Raw genomic sequence first — 17153 nt, forward strand, 5'->3', positions numbered from 1 at the left:
TGTCTGATCTTCACCCGTGCCTTCAGTCACGTAAACACAGCGCAGACGGCGTTAGCATTTAGCCTCTCCCTCTCTCCTCTATAGCTCCAAAACAGGTCAAGATAGAAGCTACCAAGCTCTTCCACGTTTTCCCTATTTAAATATGGTTACGTGAAGTGTTCCACTACAAAGTATAATTACACAAAATTAAACAATGTGGATTTTCTAAGCGGATAAAAGGGGGGACTATATTGTAAGGCGTAATAATACCAGGAGTAGTTCGAAATCCGCGCAGTAATCTTCACTTTACTGCGCAGTAAAATGAAGATTACTGCGCGGATTTCTTGACCAGTTTTGGAGCTATAGAGGAGAGAGGGAGAGGCTAAATGCTAACGCCGTCTGCGCTGTGTTTACGTGACTGAAGATCAGACAGGTCCTAAAGAACTCGTCAAAGCTAAGGTAAGAACATATCTCAGTATGTAAAAACGGTGGCCTATTCCTTTAAGAACCCTATAGACCTGGTCTGGTGAAGATAATGTCCAATATTTTTTGGAAAAAAAAAAAAAATAGACAAAAAAGTACCTAAAATAAAATTAAAACAATTATGCATGAATTTGTAGTTAATGAAAATGGTGCTGTCAATGGACCAGCAACACACACAGTTCCTGTGCCACGAACTTTGTTCTTTGCAGACTGCAGTGATGTATATTGTGGGAGTATTGATACTGTAGGTAACTTTTGTGTGAATGAGTGTGAATGAGTGTAAATGGGGGTGGAGGGAGGGAGGGAGGGAGGGAGGGAGGGAGGGAGGGTTTTTGGGTTGGTGCACTACCTGTAAGTGTATCTTGTGCTTTTATGTTGAATGAATAATAAAAAAAACAAAAACTGTGGGGTCTAACATGAAGCGCACATCAGCATCTCCCCTGCATGTGATCCGTTCTTACCCTCGGCCCGCACATTTGGGCAAAAATTATACATTAAAAATTGTCAAATGAGACTATGATGGGCCCCATTAACTAATACATTAATGTGAAACCCTGTATTTGGATCATGTGAATGTCTGAGGCTGCAGTCGAAAGAAGCAGCATGGAGCTGGACTCCTGACAGTGAACTCTCATTCACACATATTCAAACCAGCGTTCACTGTGAACTCACCAGTCGGCTGATCTCCTCCTGCCGGTCGGGGGCGGATCGAGCCGTCGCTTTGATCATTGTGGACGTTTGGTTGTCGGTCAGCTTCTTTATGCAGCGCTGTCCGGCCACGATGTTACAGACCTGCGTCAGACAAACCGGTTAACCACAATCAGACTGTGTGTGTTCAGGCGGTTTAAAGCTGCGGCGCTGACCTCTAGTGGCAGGTACGTGTGCTTCTGCTCCTGCCCCACCTGCAGACAGGGCAGGTGCGGGTACTTCAGCTGCAGGTTGTACTTCTGTTTGAAGTACTGGGCCACGGTGCACTCCATGGCCTGGCCGTTCTCCAGCTGCAAGGGAAACCTACGAATACACAGAAAAAAAACGGCCCCGTTAGTGAGGAAGCTCGGGTTTCAGAGAGTAGGATTCGACACGTGTCCCGCCGTTTGTGTCGATATTAGATCACACACATTTACAATATCGTTTAAAGATGAAATAAAATCATGTTATTGCTCATTGTGACCCATTTCTCTCAAATTTTGTTCAGACATATCCTAGAGCTGAGTCATATCAAGACACTGATGAGATGCACAGGTGTGTCTTAGGCTGTCGCTTTGTTTATCCAGAGCAGGGGTAACATTAACCAAAAATTCCACATCATTTCTGGAATATTCTTAGCTTTGATGTCAAATTTTGAAGTCCGTAATGAAAGTCTAAACGCTGCTCTGTCTGAGCGCGGGGCTCCCTCTAAAACTGGGTGAACACTGCGCCATTTTGGTCGTTCTGTGACGAACAATCACTCGTCGTGGGAGAAATCCTAGGTCGTAGCTGAACATCGCAGGTCGTACAGTGAGACGGGGACACAGATTTAAAATAGAACCGTGTCTGATATTTTGGAAGCACTAGTTGCAGAGTGAGCCTCTCTCTCATAGGGCTTTTCCACCAAGGTGCTGGCTCTGGTGCAGAGTTGGTTTCGCACTGACTTGGTTTTCCACCAAAAGTGAGTTGGCATTGTGCCTCTTGCCATACCACGCTTTGGGAAGTCAACTGTCACATAAAACTACAGCAGTGCTAATTTTGACAACATATTTTAATTTAGTCTTAGTCTTTTGACGGGGCCTTTCTGTGTGGAGTTTGCATGTTCTCCCCGTGTCTGCGTAGGTTTCCTCCGGGCACTCCGGTTTCCCCTTCCACTAAAAACATGTACAATAGGCCAGGATGTGTGTGTGTGAATGAATGTATGGTGGTGTCAGAGGGTCCGTTGGCGCAGACGTGTGTAGTCGCGAAAGCGCCTCTGACAGTCTCCCCCAGGGGAAACTGAAGCTACAAACGTAGTTTTCCACCACCGAGTATGGAGTGTATGTACAACTGTCTCATGTAAAGCGCTTTGTGACTATATGTCTGTGAAAGGCGCTATATAAATAAAGATCTTCTTCTTCTTCTTGACGAAAATGTAATTCAATTTTAGTCAAGATTTAGTAAAAAAAAAAAAATCTTCAATTTTAGTCTAGTTTTAGTCGACTAAAATTGCAAGTAAATTTAGTCGACTAAATTTAAGACGAATTTAGTCGACTTTGCATTGATAATATTCATTATAATCATATTTAATCTTGTTCCTCTGCTTCATGGAGCTGCTCCACATGAACAAAGCTCAGAGCTGGTCCTTTAACAGAGAATTCCCATGATCTAAGGCTCTTTCAGACGGTCAATAGAAGTTTGGATGATTTTAGTCTCTCCCTTTCATTTTTATTTAGTCTTATTTTAGTCGACTAAAATATCTGGACATTTTAGTCACAGTTTTAGTCTCATGAGAAACTTTTACTTTAGTTTTAGTCCAATTCTAGTCGTCAAAAATATCACTTTGACTAAAATGAAGACTGTACTACAGCCATTTCTAGTTATAAAATACACAAAAAGAAGTTAAGGCTCCTGTCACAGCAGCCGTTAACATTTTGATTTCTTCTTTCTAACTTTCTAACCCTCTTGTTTTTGCTGTAGCTAAAGAGCATAAAGCAAAACAACAGCTAGCTTCCTCCACAGAGACTGTTTTGGCTTCTCCAGGAAGTAATAAGCACTAACTAACTAATATTGGTGGTTCGTCAGAAGAGAAAGCCACGCCCCCCGGGCCCCTGACAACACTGGTGCTCGTTTCTTGGGCCAACTTTTAATTGGTTCCCGACCGGCACCGTTTTTTGGAACCAAGAGACGGCATTTTTTCAGTGGAAAACAAAAAGAACCGGTTCTGGAACCAGCTTGGTGGAAAAGGGCTGTTGTCAGTGTCTCGCCGGCGCCGCCAGAGTCACCGGCGACAGAGGCATGAGCGGGTCTGACACATTGTAGATCATCAGGTCAGAGCACACGGACGGGCGTGTCTTCCGCTCTGACTTCTACGCACAAGTTTGAACACATTTTTGATGCAGAATTCGTCTGCTGACAGATTTGTGAACAATGTTGGAGACAAATGGGTCAATTGTGTTGGTAGAAAATGTTTCATATTTTTGAGTTCACTGCATGAATAACGGGAACGAAAACAAAAGCGTTTAATATTTTGTTCAGTCCCTCCTCCTCTTCCTCCTCCCCCTCCTTCGGTGACAGTTTGTGGTTTTGCGTCTCACTCACGTTTGGTGACTCGCCGGCCGCCGTGTTACGTTACAAACTCGATACTTCCTCTTCATCTGACCGCAGTGCGTGACCTCCACCTTCAGACCTGCTCACAGAGAAAAGCATCACCGTCAGCTTCATTCTACATGTCATTCATGATGGACATTTATCTTTGAACGAGAAATAATAACCCAATAACCACACTGTTCTAACCCAGTACAGCTTCATTGTCATTATTACAACGATCATTCAGGAAAAAGTGTTCTTCAGATTCTGCTGCTTTAGAAATGATCCCAGACCCAAAACCTCACTCTTTTCTCAGGGTGAATAACAAATAAATCTGAGAGAATAAAATGAGAGAGAATAACAGAATAATAAAAAATCTTTTGCAAATGACTCTTAACCGTGCGCTACAAAAAGTGAATACCAAGCATTGGCTTAAATGACTTGAATTGAGGAAATGTATCTTGTTTTGAGCGGTTTTCACTCATTTAGACACTTTTCCTGATCGGACCGAGTTTGCTTTGCTTGTTTGAGGACATTTCAGACCAGTTCTAGGGTAAATCTCGCTTGAAATAAGAAAATAAAACTGCCAATGAGATAAGACCAATTTTCTTACCCCATTGGCAAAGAAAATGACCTGAAATAAGGACAAAATGTATCGAAACGAGTCAGAAACATCTCAGAACAAGTGAAATAATCCAGGACAAATGCCCAAGAACTTCTTAACTAGTCAAAACAACTAAAATTTGGATTATTATGCTCAAATTGAGATGTTTATACCGATCTAGTTAAATACTTTTTGCAGTGTGGATAAACAGGACATTTCTGAACGTGTTCCACAACTTTCAGAAATGAGAGCGAGGCGGCGAAACACGGCGCAGATTTGTTTGCTCCTCCTCCAAAAAAATGGATCTGATTGAGCGAAACCAAGGTGATTTTGGATTCAGCACATCAAGGCCCCGTCCACACGTAGCAGGGTGTCTCACAAACCGAAGATATTTTCCTACGATCCGGCCGATCATCCACACAAAACCGGAGTTTTCTGTCTATAAAAACGAAGGTTTCTAAAAACTCCGGCCAAAGTGAAGATTTGGGAATCCTCCGGTTATACGTTTGAGTGTGGACATAAATAACCGGAGTATTCGACCACGTCACTGCCAGCGTGGCCAGTGTTTACATAAGAAACAGCATTGGACGCCTCCAAACTGTGTTGGCTTTAACACTTTTTGCTAAAGACAGAGCTTTTTCCGCTGCTGCCCCCCGACTGTGGAACGGTCTGCCCCTCAACATCCGTTTGGCCCCGACCCTAAGCAGTTTTAAGTCCTCTCTTAAAACCACCTCTTTACACAGGCTTTTTAATATGTTCAACTGTTTCTCCATTGTATTTTTGTTTAAATTTGATTTTAACGTAAAGTTTATTATGCCTTGTTTGTATTTGTATTCATAGTTTTTATCGTCTGTTTGTGTTGTGAAGCACTTTGGGCAGCCGTGGTTGTTGTAAATGTGCTATAGAAATAAACTTGACCTTGACCTAAAGCTCAAGTCCAGCTTCCTGTCAAAGCGCAGGTGAAGGAGAACTTTACAGTCAGTTATTTTAAGCCAAATAACCGTCCCACATCCGACATGTTCCTCGACATGCGCGGGTGCATTTCTCGACAGTCATGTAGTTTGCGGCGTAACACGGGACGCGCTTCAATAGGAGAACTTTGAGATGAAGTCGTCCTCCCGGAGGAAACGGTGGGACAGATGCCACTGTCTTCGCTGCTGCCGTTGTTGGAGTTATTACCAATGGGCGCTGGCTGCTCTGCTTTATCACCACGACACTGGGGGCCGCCATTGCTCCGCCATTGCTGTAGTACCTCCATATCGCCACTAGGCCCCCATTGAAAAGCATTGGAGTTTAGACGCCTTAAAAACAACTTTAACGCCTGGTTTCAATTTTTTCAACACTAGACTACGCTAGATATTATTCCTCCTGAGATCACGCTGGGTTAGTCAGAATTTATGAAACCAGGCTGTTTTTCGTAAGAAGAATTTTTGAAATCTCGTACTTAATGAGGAGAGCGAGCAACACGTCACGCAAGGGCCGAGTCTACGGTGAAGATCCCGCCCTTATGCCCTTTTTAGGAACATGCTTCGTCAGAGCTGGGGAGGGGGAGCCTGTAAATCCGCCATGAATTCCCCCTCGACCGCGGTCATTATGGTAAACGGGGAGGAGTGAGCAGAAGACGTCCATTATTTTTTTACAGTCTATGTTATTACGTGCCAGGTCAGTCTGTCAGCGGAGAGTCTGGTCAAGAAAGTTACTCGCTGTACTCGCCTATTTATCTGATGGAAGATTACAAAAAATGGCAAATGTCTTTGTATATGTCGTCTCACAATTGTTGGGCAGGTCTATAAAGCTATAACGGTGAATTTGGGACTACAGTGTGAACAGCTGCATAAAAAATAATGTATGTGCAGAAACTTGTGGAACGATTTGAACAATATATGATGAAAAAACGCATATACGCGGTTTAGTGTGGATGCCGAGACTGTGTGGACTCGATTTTTTTTCTAGGCGGAGGGCGGATTTATAAATGCCCTGCTACGTGTGGACTAGGCCCAGCATATTTCACAGTTCCCCGCAGTTGGACACGTATCTCGCTCCCCCAGCAGCTGGATGTACGAGCTTCCCCTTTAACATGACTAACGACTCATGACTAACACGCCTGGCTGGTTCTCGTGGAGGAGAATCTGATCCCGGTGACTCACAGGACAGCGACACCTGCTCCTCCAGCTGCCTTGTGCGAATAACGGACTCACCTCTGATTTCCTTTGTGAATTTGACGCGCTGGGAGTCGGTGAGGGGTTTGGTCTGCTCGTTTATGTTCTGGATGTCCAACACTTCACACATGAACTCGATCACAGGCTGCGCTCGGTAAAACGCCGTGGCGGAAACTGGAGAGGATAAGAAGACAAAAGGGGGAGTTCATCACCTGAGCGTCTGCATCTTCACACTGCTCTGGAGCCGTTTACCGTCCGATGTGGAGCTTTGTGATGTTCTGTAACACTCACCGTCAATGTTGAGCATCATATTCCACATGGCCGGACGCACTGACTGATGGAAACCGAACCACACCTCTCTGCCGCCCCCTAGAGGATGGTAGTATCCTTCAGGAGGGGAGAAGAAGGAGCGGCCCACGGGAGTGTATCTGAGGAGGGGAATCACAGGTCAGTCCACTCAAACATGATGCTGTACTTGGTTTAATCATTATCAATTCATCCCCTTTTGTTTCCTCTTTCCTCGATGTTAGTTTGTTCATGCCTTGTTGTATCCTGTGATTTTATTGTTCAGCTTTACCCAAATCCTGAAGGCCAGTGTAACACCTCATTTGAAAGCTAAGACCTACAAAACTAAATTGATCTTTTTCCTCACATCATCAGATTTTTTTTCATCACTTTTTTTGTTGGGCAGTCATCTCATTTTGTCAAATTTTTGTCAAATTTTTGTCACTTTTTTGTCAAATTATTAATATTTTTTTGTCAAATTCTGTCCATTTTTTCCTCGATTTTTCGTCAAAATTTTGTAAATTTTTGTCATTTTTGAGTAATTTTTTTGTCACTTTTTTTGTCCATCTTTTCTCAATTTTTTGTCCATCTTTTCTCAATTTTTTGTCCATTTTTGTCATTTTTTTGTACATTTTTTGTAATTTTTTTGGCACTTTTTCGTCAATTTTTTCTCATTTTTTCGTCCATTTTTTCTTAATTTCTTGTCAATTTTTTCTCACTTTTTTGTCCAATTTTTGTCCATTTTTTTTTACATTTTGTCACTTTTTCGTCCATTTTTTCTCATATTTTTGTACATTTTTTGTCACTTTTTTGTCAATTTTTTGTCACTTTTTTGTCAATTTTTGTCACTTTTTTGTCAATTTTTTGTCCATTTTTTGTCACTTTTTCGTCCATTTTTTCTCAATTTTTCGTCAAAATTTAGTCACTTTTTTGGTCAAATTTTTGTCATTTTTTTGTACATTTGTTGTAAATTTTTTGTCACTTTTTCGTCCATTTTTTCTCACTTTTTTCACATTTTCATCCTTGTTTTCGTCTCAGTTTTGTTGCTATTTTCACACCTTTTTTCCAGAAGCTTTTGGATTGGGGTAAAGCTGGAGAAAATGTGCTCGGTTCAGGTGGGAGTTTAAGGGTCTCTCACTCGACACCGTGACAGAACATTGCTCAGGCGGCCAGTACCTCATGGAGGGCAGGTGCCGCGTGATCACATCCAGTGCCTGAACCGAATCCTCCGGGACCTCGTTCAAATGCCCCGACAGCGCCTCCAGCAGCATCTGCAGCGACACCACGGACACCCACTGCAGGGACACTTTAAACGTCTGGTCCTTCCCCTCCCCGGGCAGCGTCACCTCCAGATCCACCTGAGGAACACAGACACGTTCAGGACCGAGCAGAGGCCGAGCAGAGGAGACGCTGCAGGTGAAAACATCCACACTTCCTGCAGTGGTTAATGTTTTCTCCCTTAACATCTACATTAACACACAAAACTCTCCCTTGTCATGTCTGTGTCACGCTTATTAATTCACAAATACTGATATGTTTGGTATCCATGTGTAGCATGAAAGGCTGCGAGCGAGATGACGCTGTAGTCCACATATGGTCATTTCCTTTGTGGGAGACAGTTTGGAAGAGTTTGGACTAGCAATACATTTCCTACAACTCAAGTTTGAAATGAACATCTCTTCATTTGTTTGTTTCTCTATTCACCTGCAGTGTCTCGCCTTATTTTCAAAATAATATATTTTAAATAAATATCTGAGAATATTTCATTTTGAAACATTCCTTCAAAGAGAATAATGAAAGAAATTTCAATGTTCAATAGAAAATTGGACACAAAAATAAACTTTTGAGCAAAAAATTGTGCTAAACATCTGTTTTGAGAAAGCAAAAAGATCCGCACAGCTTGAATGCAACAACTCAATTTTTATTTTGCGCACCACGAAAGTGCCTGGCCTGTCAGACGCTCCTCTCTGTTCAAAAGAAGAACCGTCTGGGCGGCGCCTCGCAGCCAATCATTTCATGATTTTACCCACATTGGCCCGAGAGACGGAGCCGTCACCTGTCGCCACCACACACTCTTTAAAGCATGAAAGATGATGAAGACACTGTTTTCTTCTGCTCTTTCGTCTGTTTTAAATGATTTAGAAAATATAAAAACCCTAAAACCGGAGCAAGAAACAGCTTTGGAAGTGTTCCTCGGAGGTTGATGCCGTCTGTCGTTCACGCCCACCGGGAAATCGTTGAGATCTTGCTCCTCAGACAATGTGTCTTTGAAATATCTATGAAAAACCATGTCGTTTGGCAGGACAGGCAACGAAAGTGACGTTTCAGCCTCAAGTCAGCCCTTCATCTGACATAGAGCAGGAGGAGAAAACGTCACTTTCGTGGTGTGTGAAATAAAAATTGATTGGGAACATTCAAGCTGTGCGGATCTTTTTTCTTTCTCAATTTAAACTTCTTGGATTTTTTTGTGATGTGCGAGTCTGCTTAACCTTTAACCCCTTAACTCCCACCTGAACCGAGCACATTTTCTCCAGTTTGGCTTTACCCCAGTCCAAAAGCTTCTGGAAAAAAGCTGTGAAAATAGCAACAAAACTGAGACGAAAACAATGATGGAAATGTGACCCAAAAGTGAGAAAACATTGACAAAAAAGTGACGAAAAATTGCTGAAAAATGGCAAAAATGTCACAAGAAATTGACAAGAAATTGACAAAAAATTGACGAACAAATGACAATAATGTGCCAAAAAAATGTGACAAAAATGTGACAAAAAATGTGACAAAAATGTGACAAAAAATGACAAAAAATGACAAAAATGTGACCAAAAAATGACAAAAAATTGATTTAAAAAATGTGATAAAAAATGACAAAAAAAATACAAAAATGTGATAAAAAATGACAGAAAATGTGACCAAAAAAGGACAAAAATGTGATTTAAAAAATGTGACAAAACAATGACAAAAAAATACAAAAATTTGACCAAAAAATGACCAAAAATGACAAAAAAGTTACAAAAATGAGTTGAATACCCATGAAAAAAATGGAGAAAAAAATGTGATGACGTGAGGAAAAAGATCCTCTCGGTTCAGGCGGGAGTTAAGAGGTTATGAGAGAATGAAATTTAGAGGAATTTGTGTTAAGACTTAATATAGACACAATTCAAGTAAGATCCTTTTCTAATGTCCCGCGGTAACCCTGTCACACAGACAACGTGCCGGTGTTTGGTCAGACAGGTCTGTTCAGGCTCAGCAGACGTGGGGAGTAAACTTTTCTCGAGTCGCTGTTCTAATCCCCCCGTGTCCTGGTTTTACAGCCGTAATAAGTCGTACCCGGTCGCGCCCGATGGGCAGAGGGTGGGCCGTGTACATGTTCCTCTTCCCGTCGTATCCAGGCTGTCGGTCCCCGAAGATCTGCATCTTAAAGTGCCGCACCATCGTGTCCACCACCTCCCTGTAAGCACAACGGGAAACTCCTCAACACCGGCTCAGAACAGCAGGTAATATCAGGGCTGGATATCAGTACTTCAACCTCACTTTAACCCTTTTTCTTTCTTTTTTATGTTCAAACTAAGAGACAATCGTAGCAATTCTAGCGAGGGACCACCTGCGTTCTCATGGTGACCCCCTTTCGGCTGAGCGAGAGCGTTAACTAAGCGCTGCGTTACCTGTTGACTCGCCGCGGGCGCTTCTCGGGCTTGATGTCGATGTCATAGTGGTAGACGTCGATCTTGGGGATCTGGACCTGGAAGTGGTTGGCGAGGAGCCGGATGGGTTTCCCCACTGTGCCGAGGCCGGGACGCCGCGGAGGCTGGAACAGAGAGGCCGGGGCTGGCGGTGGGCCTGAGGAAGACAGGAAAAAATCGTTTAAAACAGAGGACGAGAAGAAATAATCGTTTAAAACTGAGGCCAGGGCGGGCCTGAAGACGAGAGGGGCCGTCATTAACAGGTGCAACTAAAGCCTGGTTCACATCAGGATAATAAGGACGATTTTAGCCCTGATTCTCCCCTTCCAACAATCTTCAGGACGCTCCGATGATCGATATTGAATCAGATAATCCTGCCGTGTGTGGTGTGTTAAAACTGCTCACGTTGAGTCCCGAGGACAAACGAGCCACAGCCTGTGGACTCTGACGTGTAACCAATCAGACGGGCTCCCCATCCAGCTCAAGGTCCTCCTCATCACTGTCAAAGCCCTCCATAATGTGGCCCCTCCAGACCTCACTGACCTCCTCCTCCACCTCAAACCTCCTGTCCCTCCCCTTTAACCTCTTACCACCCGCCTGAACCAAATGCATTCTGTCCTATTTGGCCATTATATCGGTCTGTGTAACACCTCATTTGAAAGCTAAGACCCACAAAACTGATCTTTATCCTCAAGTTGTTGCTGTGTTGTGTCACCTTTTGTATGTTTTTTGTTTTTTTTGTTTAGAGCTTAGAGTTTTTGTCATTTTTGTGTTGAGTTTTGGTCACATTTTTGTTGAATTTTTGTAATTTTTTTGTTGAATTTTTGTAATTTTTTTGTAATTTTTTTTTGAATGTTTGTCACATTTTTTGTGATTTTTTGTATTTTTTGTTGAATTTTTGTAATTTTTTAGTTGAGTTTTTGTCACATTTTTTGTGAATTTTTGTCACTTTTTTGTTGAATTTTTGTAATTTGTTACTTGAGTTTTAGTCACATTTTTGGTGAATTTTTGTCACTTTTTTGTTGAATTTTTGTCAAATTTTTGGTGAATTTTTGTAATTTTTTAGTTGAGTTTTTGTCACATTTTTGTTGAATTTTTGTCAATTTTTTGTTGAATTTTTGTCACTTTTTTGTTGAATTTTTGTCAAATTTTTGGTGAATTTTTGTAATTTTTTAGTTGAGTTTTTGTCACATTTTTTGTGAATTTTTTGTTGAATTTTTGTCACTTTTTTGTTGAATTTTTGTAATTTGTTACTTGAGTTTTAGTCACATTTTTGTTGAATTTTTGTCAAATTTTTGGTGAATTTTTGTAATTTTTTAGTTGAGTTTTTGTCACATTTTTGTTGAATTTTTGTCACATTTTTGTTGAATTTTTGTCACATTTTTGTTGAATTTTTGTAATTTTTTAGTTGAGTTTTTGTCACATTTTTGTTGAATTTTTGTCAATTTTTTGTTGAATTTTTGTCACATTTTTTAAAAGTTTCTTCACTTTTTGTGGCCGTTTTGGTGCTTTTGTCCCAAGAAGCTTTTTGATTAGGGTAAAGCCAAACTGGAGAAAATGGGGTCCGTTCAGGTGGGAGTTAAGAGGTTAAGACCCCCCCCCCCACACACACACACTCTGGAACTCACTGCCCCAACCGCTCCATGATGCATCATCAGTTAGAAAAGTATCCAAACCCTATAGCCACTAGATTACGGCATTAAATAATAAGAGAAAGCCCCTGTGATTGTCCTCCATGGCTGTGCACGAGGGAGACAAAGCCACGCTCCTGTCCACGCCTGTTTGAGCGCCGCCGCTTGAGTGAACACAGCCTATGGCCCTTAACATAAAGCCCATACGAACACGAGGGGGAGCAAAGGGGGGACAATGACCTCCAATTATCCCCCCCTCGACCCGCCTCCCTCCTCTCCACGCAACAGGACACCAGGGCGCCCCCACACGAGGGGGTTCACGCCACTGAAGACGGTCCCAAACTTCCAGGCATGTTTTGCTTCAGACTGAATTTGAAAAAAAAGGAGAAAAAAAAGCACTCTCAGTCGACATGTTCTGGCTTCTTGTGATACGGATATTGCTAGGGATGCACCGATACCAGAATCGGGGATCGGGCCGACACCACATGCTTGTACTTATACTCGTCCCATTACCACCTGACGTGTTGATGGCGCTCCTACAGGACGCAGCAGAAACAACAACAAACTGGAGAATAGTTTAGTGTAAATATATTCTCCATAGAGCTGACTTTAGTACACAAGTATCTCAATACTATAGTTAAATAAAAATAGATAAATGAATAAAGCACAAGCAAAAAATGGCATCTGCTCAATTCTGATATAACGGCTCTTAAAAGTGTCACCTATTTTACTCAAGGAAATGAAAAAGTCTGTCTATAAACCGTCTATTCACTTCGAAAAGTCTGTGGAAGAAAATGCCTGGTACTTGTATCAGTGTCGGCAAGCATTTAAATCAGGGGTAGGCAAGTTTTCTTATGGGAGGGCCGATTTTCTTTATTGTAAATAGACTGAGGGCCGAAGGTAGTAGTAGTAGTAGTAGTAGTAGTTTATTCGGTCAGTTCATTCATTCCTTTAAACGTAAATACATTTCCAATTCTTTGTGAACAACACGACCAAAAGGGTTTAGGCTGAAGTGAAAACTTATAACGCCTAACCCAGTTTACAGACTTCCACGAGAGAAAAACAAAAACAAATCACAAACATTAATAATGAACAATATCAAGTGTTAAACAGAAGAGAAATAAGCCTGTATCTGAAGTTAGTAACATAAATTTCAATATTCCAACAAATATGTATAGATTAGGTGCTGATTATTATGATTATTAGTCCAAATTGAAGCACAACACTGGAAAAATGACCATCTTAAATGAGATAAATGACTTAAAATGGCTTGAATTCATCAAATTCTATGTTGAATTTGAGTCGGTTTGAACTAATCCAAGAAACAAATGGTAAAGCGCCAATGGGACAAGAATAAAACCCACTTGAAATCAGACAAATTATTTTTTTTCCCTTGAAATTACACAAAATTATCTGAATCAAGAGAATAATTACTACTAGAGGTATTATCTAATCTAAGACCAGACCAAATCTACTCAAACATTAGATGAAATCTCTTAATTCAAGTAGATTTATTTCACTTCTTCCTTAAAGCAGTACTAAGTAACTCTTCCCCTAGAGGCCATAAGCGCAACTGCATGTGTAGTAGCAAGTTACGATTTTTTAACTTATTAATTGTCTTGGAGAGTAAATACTACGCTGACAGGAAAGGCGAAGGGAGAGAGGGTTACTGTGCATCCAATTATACAATGGAAATATTTTTTTTCACTCAAACTTGGCTGTAAATACTGTTTAAAGTGACGTTAGCCCGCAGCTAGCTTTGCCCGTTAGCATGTTAGCTTCTTCTTCGTGATTACATTAGTGTGTATTGCTTTCTCCGGACCGGTGGCAGTCAAGTTGCAAACATGGTTTTCTGGCCAGAGACACCAGGGGGAGATGAAAGACCCTCCGATCATCCCATAAACACTTGTACTACCCCCACAGGGACAACGAAAAGGATTTATTAAGGTAAACGCGTTACTTAGTACTGCTTTAAAACAATTACTCTTTTCCCAGTGCACTTCCTTCAAATGCCAGTGTTCATAATATATGACCTCATTGGGTGTATTGACAATATTTCTACCTTTTTTTCTCCCATTTAACTCTAATAGCGTTAAAAATACTCTCTGATTTGTGTAATAATGTTTCTCAAAATCATCTTGAGGGCCAGAGGTTCTGTGCTGGAGGGCCGATTTGGCCCTCGGGCCTGACGTTGCCGACCCCTGACTTAAATCAAAGTACTCGTATCGGTGCCTCTCACGACTCGCGTAATATTGCGACATTTTCTGCGACACAGAGCCCCCCCTCAGCCCCCCCCTCACGCTGTGCAGACAGGGGGGGCTCAGACAGACATTAGGGCCATATGTGTCGCCCGGATTATACCGTTACGCACAACAATAGCCGCTCTAAAGCCGAGTAACCCCGCGTGAACTTACGGCTGGTTACTGGAAAATTACTTTAGTGCATTTGTCTCATAATTAAACATCACAAAGAAGATCTGAGTGAATTCTGTCATCAGTAACATTTGTGTGACTAAAATCAGACTAAAACTAAATCAAATATGTTGTAAATCTGTTAAATCTTCTACACTGGCATCGAGTCAGATACAGGTGTCGATCCAGGGAAACAAACACTAGACAGGACATCGACTCCAATCCCATTAACCTCTTAACTCCCGCCTGAACCGAGAGCATTTTCTCCAGGTCAGCTTTACCCAAATCCTGTAGGCCAGTGTTACGCCTCAAGCTGAGATCTACAAAGCTCATCTCAATGGATCTTTTTCCTCCCGTCATCACATTTTTTTCCAGCCTTTTTTTTGGGGGGTATTCAACTCATTTTTGTAACTTTTTTGTTTTGCTTTTTTGGGGTCATTTTTTGTCACATTTTTGTAATTTTTTTGTCCATTTTTTGTCCTTTTTTTTTTCTTTTTTGTCACATTTTAGTCATTTTTTTTTTACATTTTTTGTCTTTTTTAAAATAATTTTTTGTCACTTTTTTGTCACTTTTTTCCCCAGTTTTTTGTCACATCTTCATCATTGTTTTCGTCTCAGTTTTGTTGCTTTTTTCACAGCTTTTTTCCAGAAGCTTTTGGATTGGGGTAAAGCCAAACTGGAGAAAATGTGCTCGGTTCAGGTGGGAGTTAAGGGGTTAAAGTGGGTGGCACAGTGGTTAGAGCCTCATTTGAAAGCTAAGATCTACAAAACTCATCTAAATGGATCTTTTTCCTCCTGTCATCAGATTTTTTTCCATTTAACTCATTTTTGTAAATTTACTGTAATTTTTTTTGGTCATTTTTTGTTACATTTTTTGTCATTTTTTGGTCAAAGTTTTCTCACTGTTTTGTCACCTTTCAGCTTTAAGATCTACAAAGCTCATCTAAATGGATCTTTTTCCTCCTGTCATCAGATTTTTTTCCATCCTTTTTGGGGGGAATTCAACTCATTTTTTTGCTTTTTTTTTTTAATAATTTTTTTGTCACATTTTTTGTCATTTTTTGTAAATTTTTTGTCATTTTTTTCACACTTTTTTGTCAATTTTTTCTCACTTTTTTGTCACATCTTCATCATTGTTTTCGTCTCAGTTCTGTCGCCATTTTCACACCTTTCTTTCCAGAAGCTTTTGGATTGGGGTAAAGCCAAACTGGAGAAAATGTGCTCGGTTCAGGTGGGAGTTAAGGGGTTAAAGCCATATGATTGATAAACATGTCTCTCTCTCTCTCCCTCCTCAGATCTCTGAATCATAATCTATAAAACGCTGCTCGTTGTATGAAAATCCGCCTCATATTTGAGACATTACGATTATACGCGGCTTAATACAACGATACAAGTGCGGGGATTATTCCGTGACCTAATCTGACCCGCAGATGCACCGATCCAGCCTTTTTGCTTCCGATGCCGATACTGGGGGTTTGTTTTACTGTTTTCAAGCTCCTCCCACCCCGCTCCCCTTCACTGTGCAGCTGCTTCGATAGAGAAAAAAGAAATAAATGATTAAATGATTTTTACACAATGTCGTCCTGATTTTGTGGCCTGGACTCTGAGGTTTGGGGGGGGGGGGTAAAGGAAGGGGGGTGCGCTGATTGTTCGTGCTCTCGCGCTTGAGTTGCTAAGTGGAGCGTTCGGGGCGCCGGGTTCACAGCGACACCCCCAGACCACAAAGGCTCGTGATGCAACGCTGGCCTTTCCTATTGTCTTTATCTTCACTGTTGGACCTGAAGTGTGTGGATACGGGCGGGGGAGAAACCAGGAGGTCCACGATGCTACAATGAGGAGCTGCTAGCGTTAGCTCACAGATCCCTCCAGATCTGCCGTGTATCAGGTTTTTACATGAACCCCGTGGACAGAAAGGGTCGCACTGCAAGTCACTAATGGGGCAATTCAATCGAAATCACAAACCCTACTTTGGTCTCGCTCCATAATCACCGATGGGCTTCATTGTTTCTTCGTCTCTGAGCTGAGGTTTGTGTAAAAGGTCTAAGCTCATGAATCAGCTTCATGTATTTCATTGTATTATGAAAAAATGCAATAAAGTTTAAAATCGAGATCGTTATGAATATAAATATTTTTGCCAAAGGGTCCGACCCAATGGGCGAGAAACACGCTGCTCTTTTAACCTGGCTAACGCCAGGCTGTTGTGTGCGCTTCAATCATTAGGAACTGCACAGCAGCTAATTTTTGCATGGATTTGGAACCAATCACAGAACGAGGAGGGACGGCAAGACGATGACGAGCTATTTGATATACGGAAGCTTGTAGTTTATTTACGGATTTTAAAAAAAAGTTTATTTACGGATCCAACATGACAGCAGCAGACGTGACGCTACTTTTCGATCAAGCTTCAGGCCGTGTTCTAAATAGTTCAGCTCGAAAGTTTACGTCATCGGATACGATGATCTGATTGGCTGTGGCCTCGTGCAGACGCATGACAGACTTTCGTAGCGCCCAATAAACGGCTTTGGACGATCGTAAACCACACCTCTCCTACAAGAAAATGGATTGGTGGCCCCGGACTAAATATCACTTGTGATTTTAGTCTGGTGTTAGCCAGGCTACTGCTCTTTGGGCCTCATGGTGGGGAGCATCCCAGCAATACCGCCCCC

At 41.7% G+C, this 17153-nt stretch overlaps 1 protein-coding gene and 1 long non-coding RNA gene across 5 annotated transcripts in view; one reads left to right on the forward strand and one right to left on the reverse strand.

The window, feature by feature from the left end:
- LOC306974001 overlaps positions 1–17153 on the forward strand; it is a 147681-nt gene that overhangs the window by 128472 nt on the left and 2056 nt on the right. The window lies entirely within an intron of this gene.
- Positions 1–17153, reverse strand: part of ago4 (argonaute RISC component 4) — a 44551-nt gene that overhangs the window by 13383 nt on the left and 14015 nt on the right. For all 4 annotated transcript variants that reach the window (XM_079570902.1, XM_079570901.1, XM_079570899.1 and 1 more), the window contains exons 2-9: positions 10428–10602; positions 10093–10213; positions 7942–8123; positions 6772–6908; positions 6520–6654; positions 3730–3817; positions 1326–1473; positions 1135–1254 (exon numbers count right to left, since the gene is read on the reverse strand). In XM_079570902.1, the coding sequence (XP_079427028.1) occupies positions 1135–1254; positions 1326–1473; positions 3730–3817; positions 6520–6654; positions 6772–6908; positions 7942–8123; positions 10093–10213; positions 10428–10602 (1106 nt within the window). The remainder of the gene's footprint in view (positions 1–1134; positions 1255–1325; positions 1474–3729; positions 3818–6519; positions 6655–6771; positions 6909–7941; positions 8124–10092; positions 10214–10427; positions 10603–17153) is intronic.

The sequence above is a fragment of the Gobius niger genome (assembly GCF_951799975.1).
Source record: "Gobius niger genome assembly, chromosome: 14".
In the NCBI taxonomy this organism is placed as follows: Eukaryota; Metazoa; Chordata; class Actinopteri; order Gobiiformes; family Gobiidae; genus Gobius; species Gobius niger.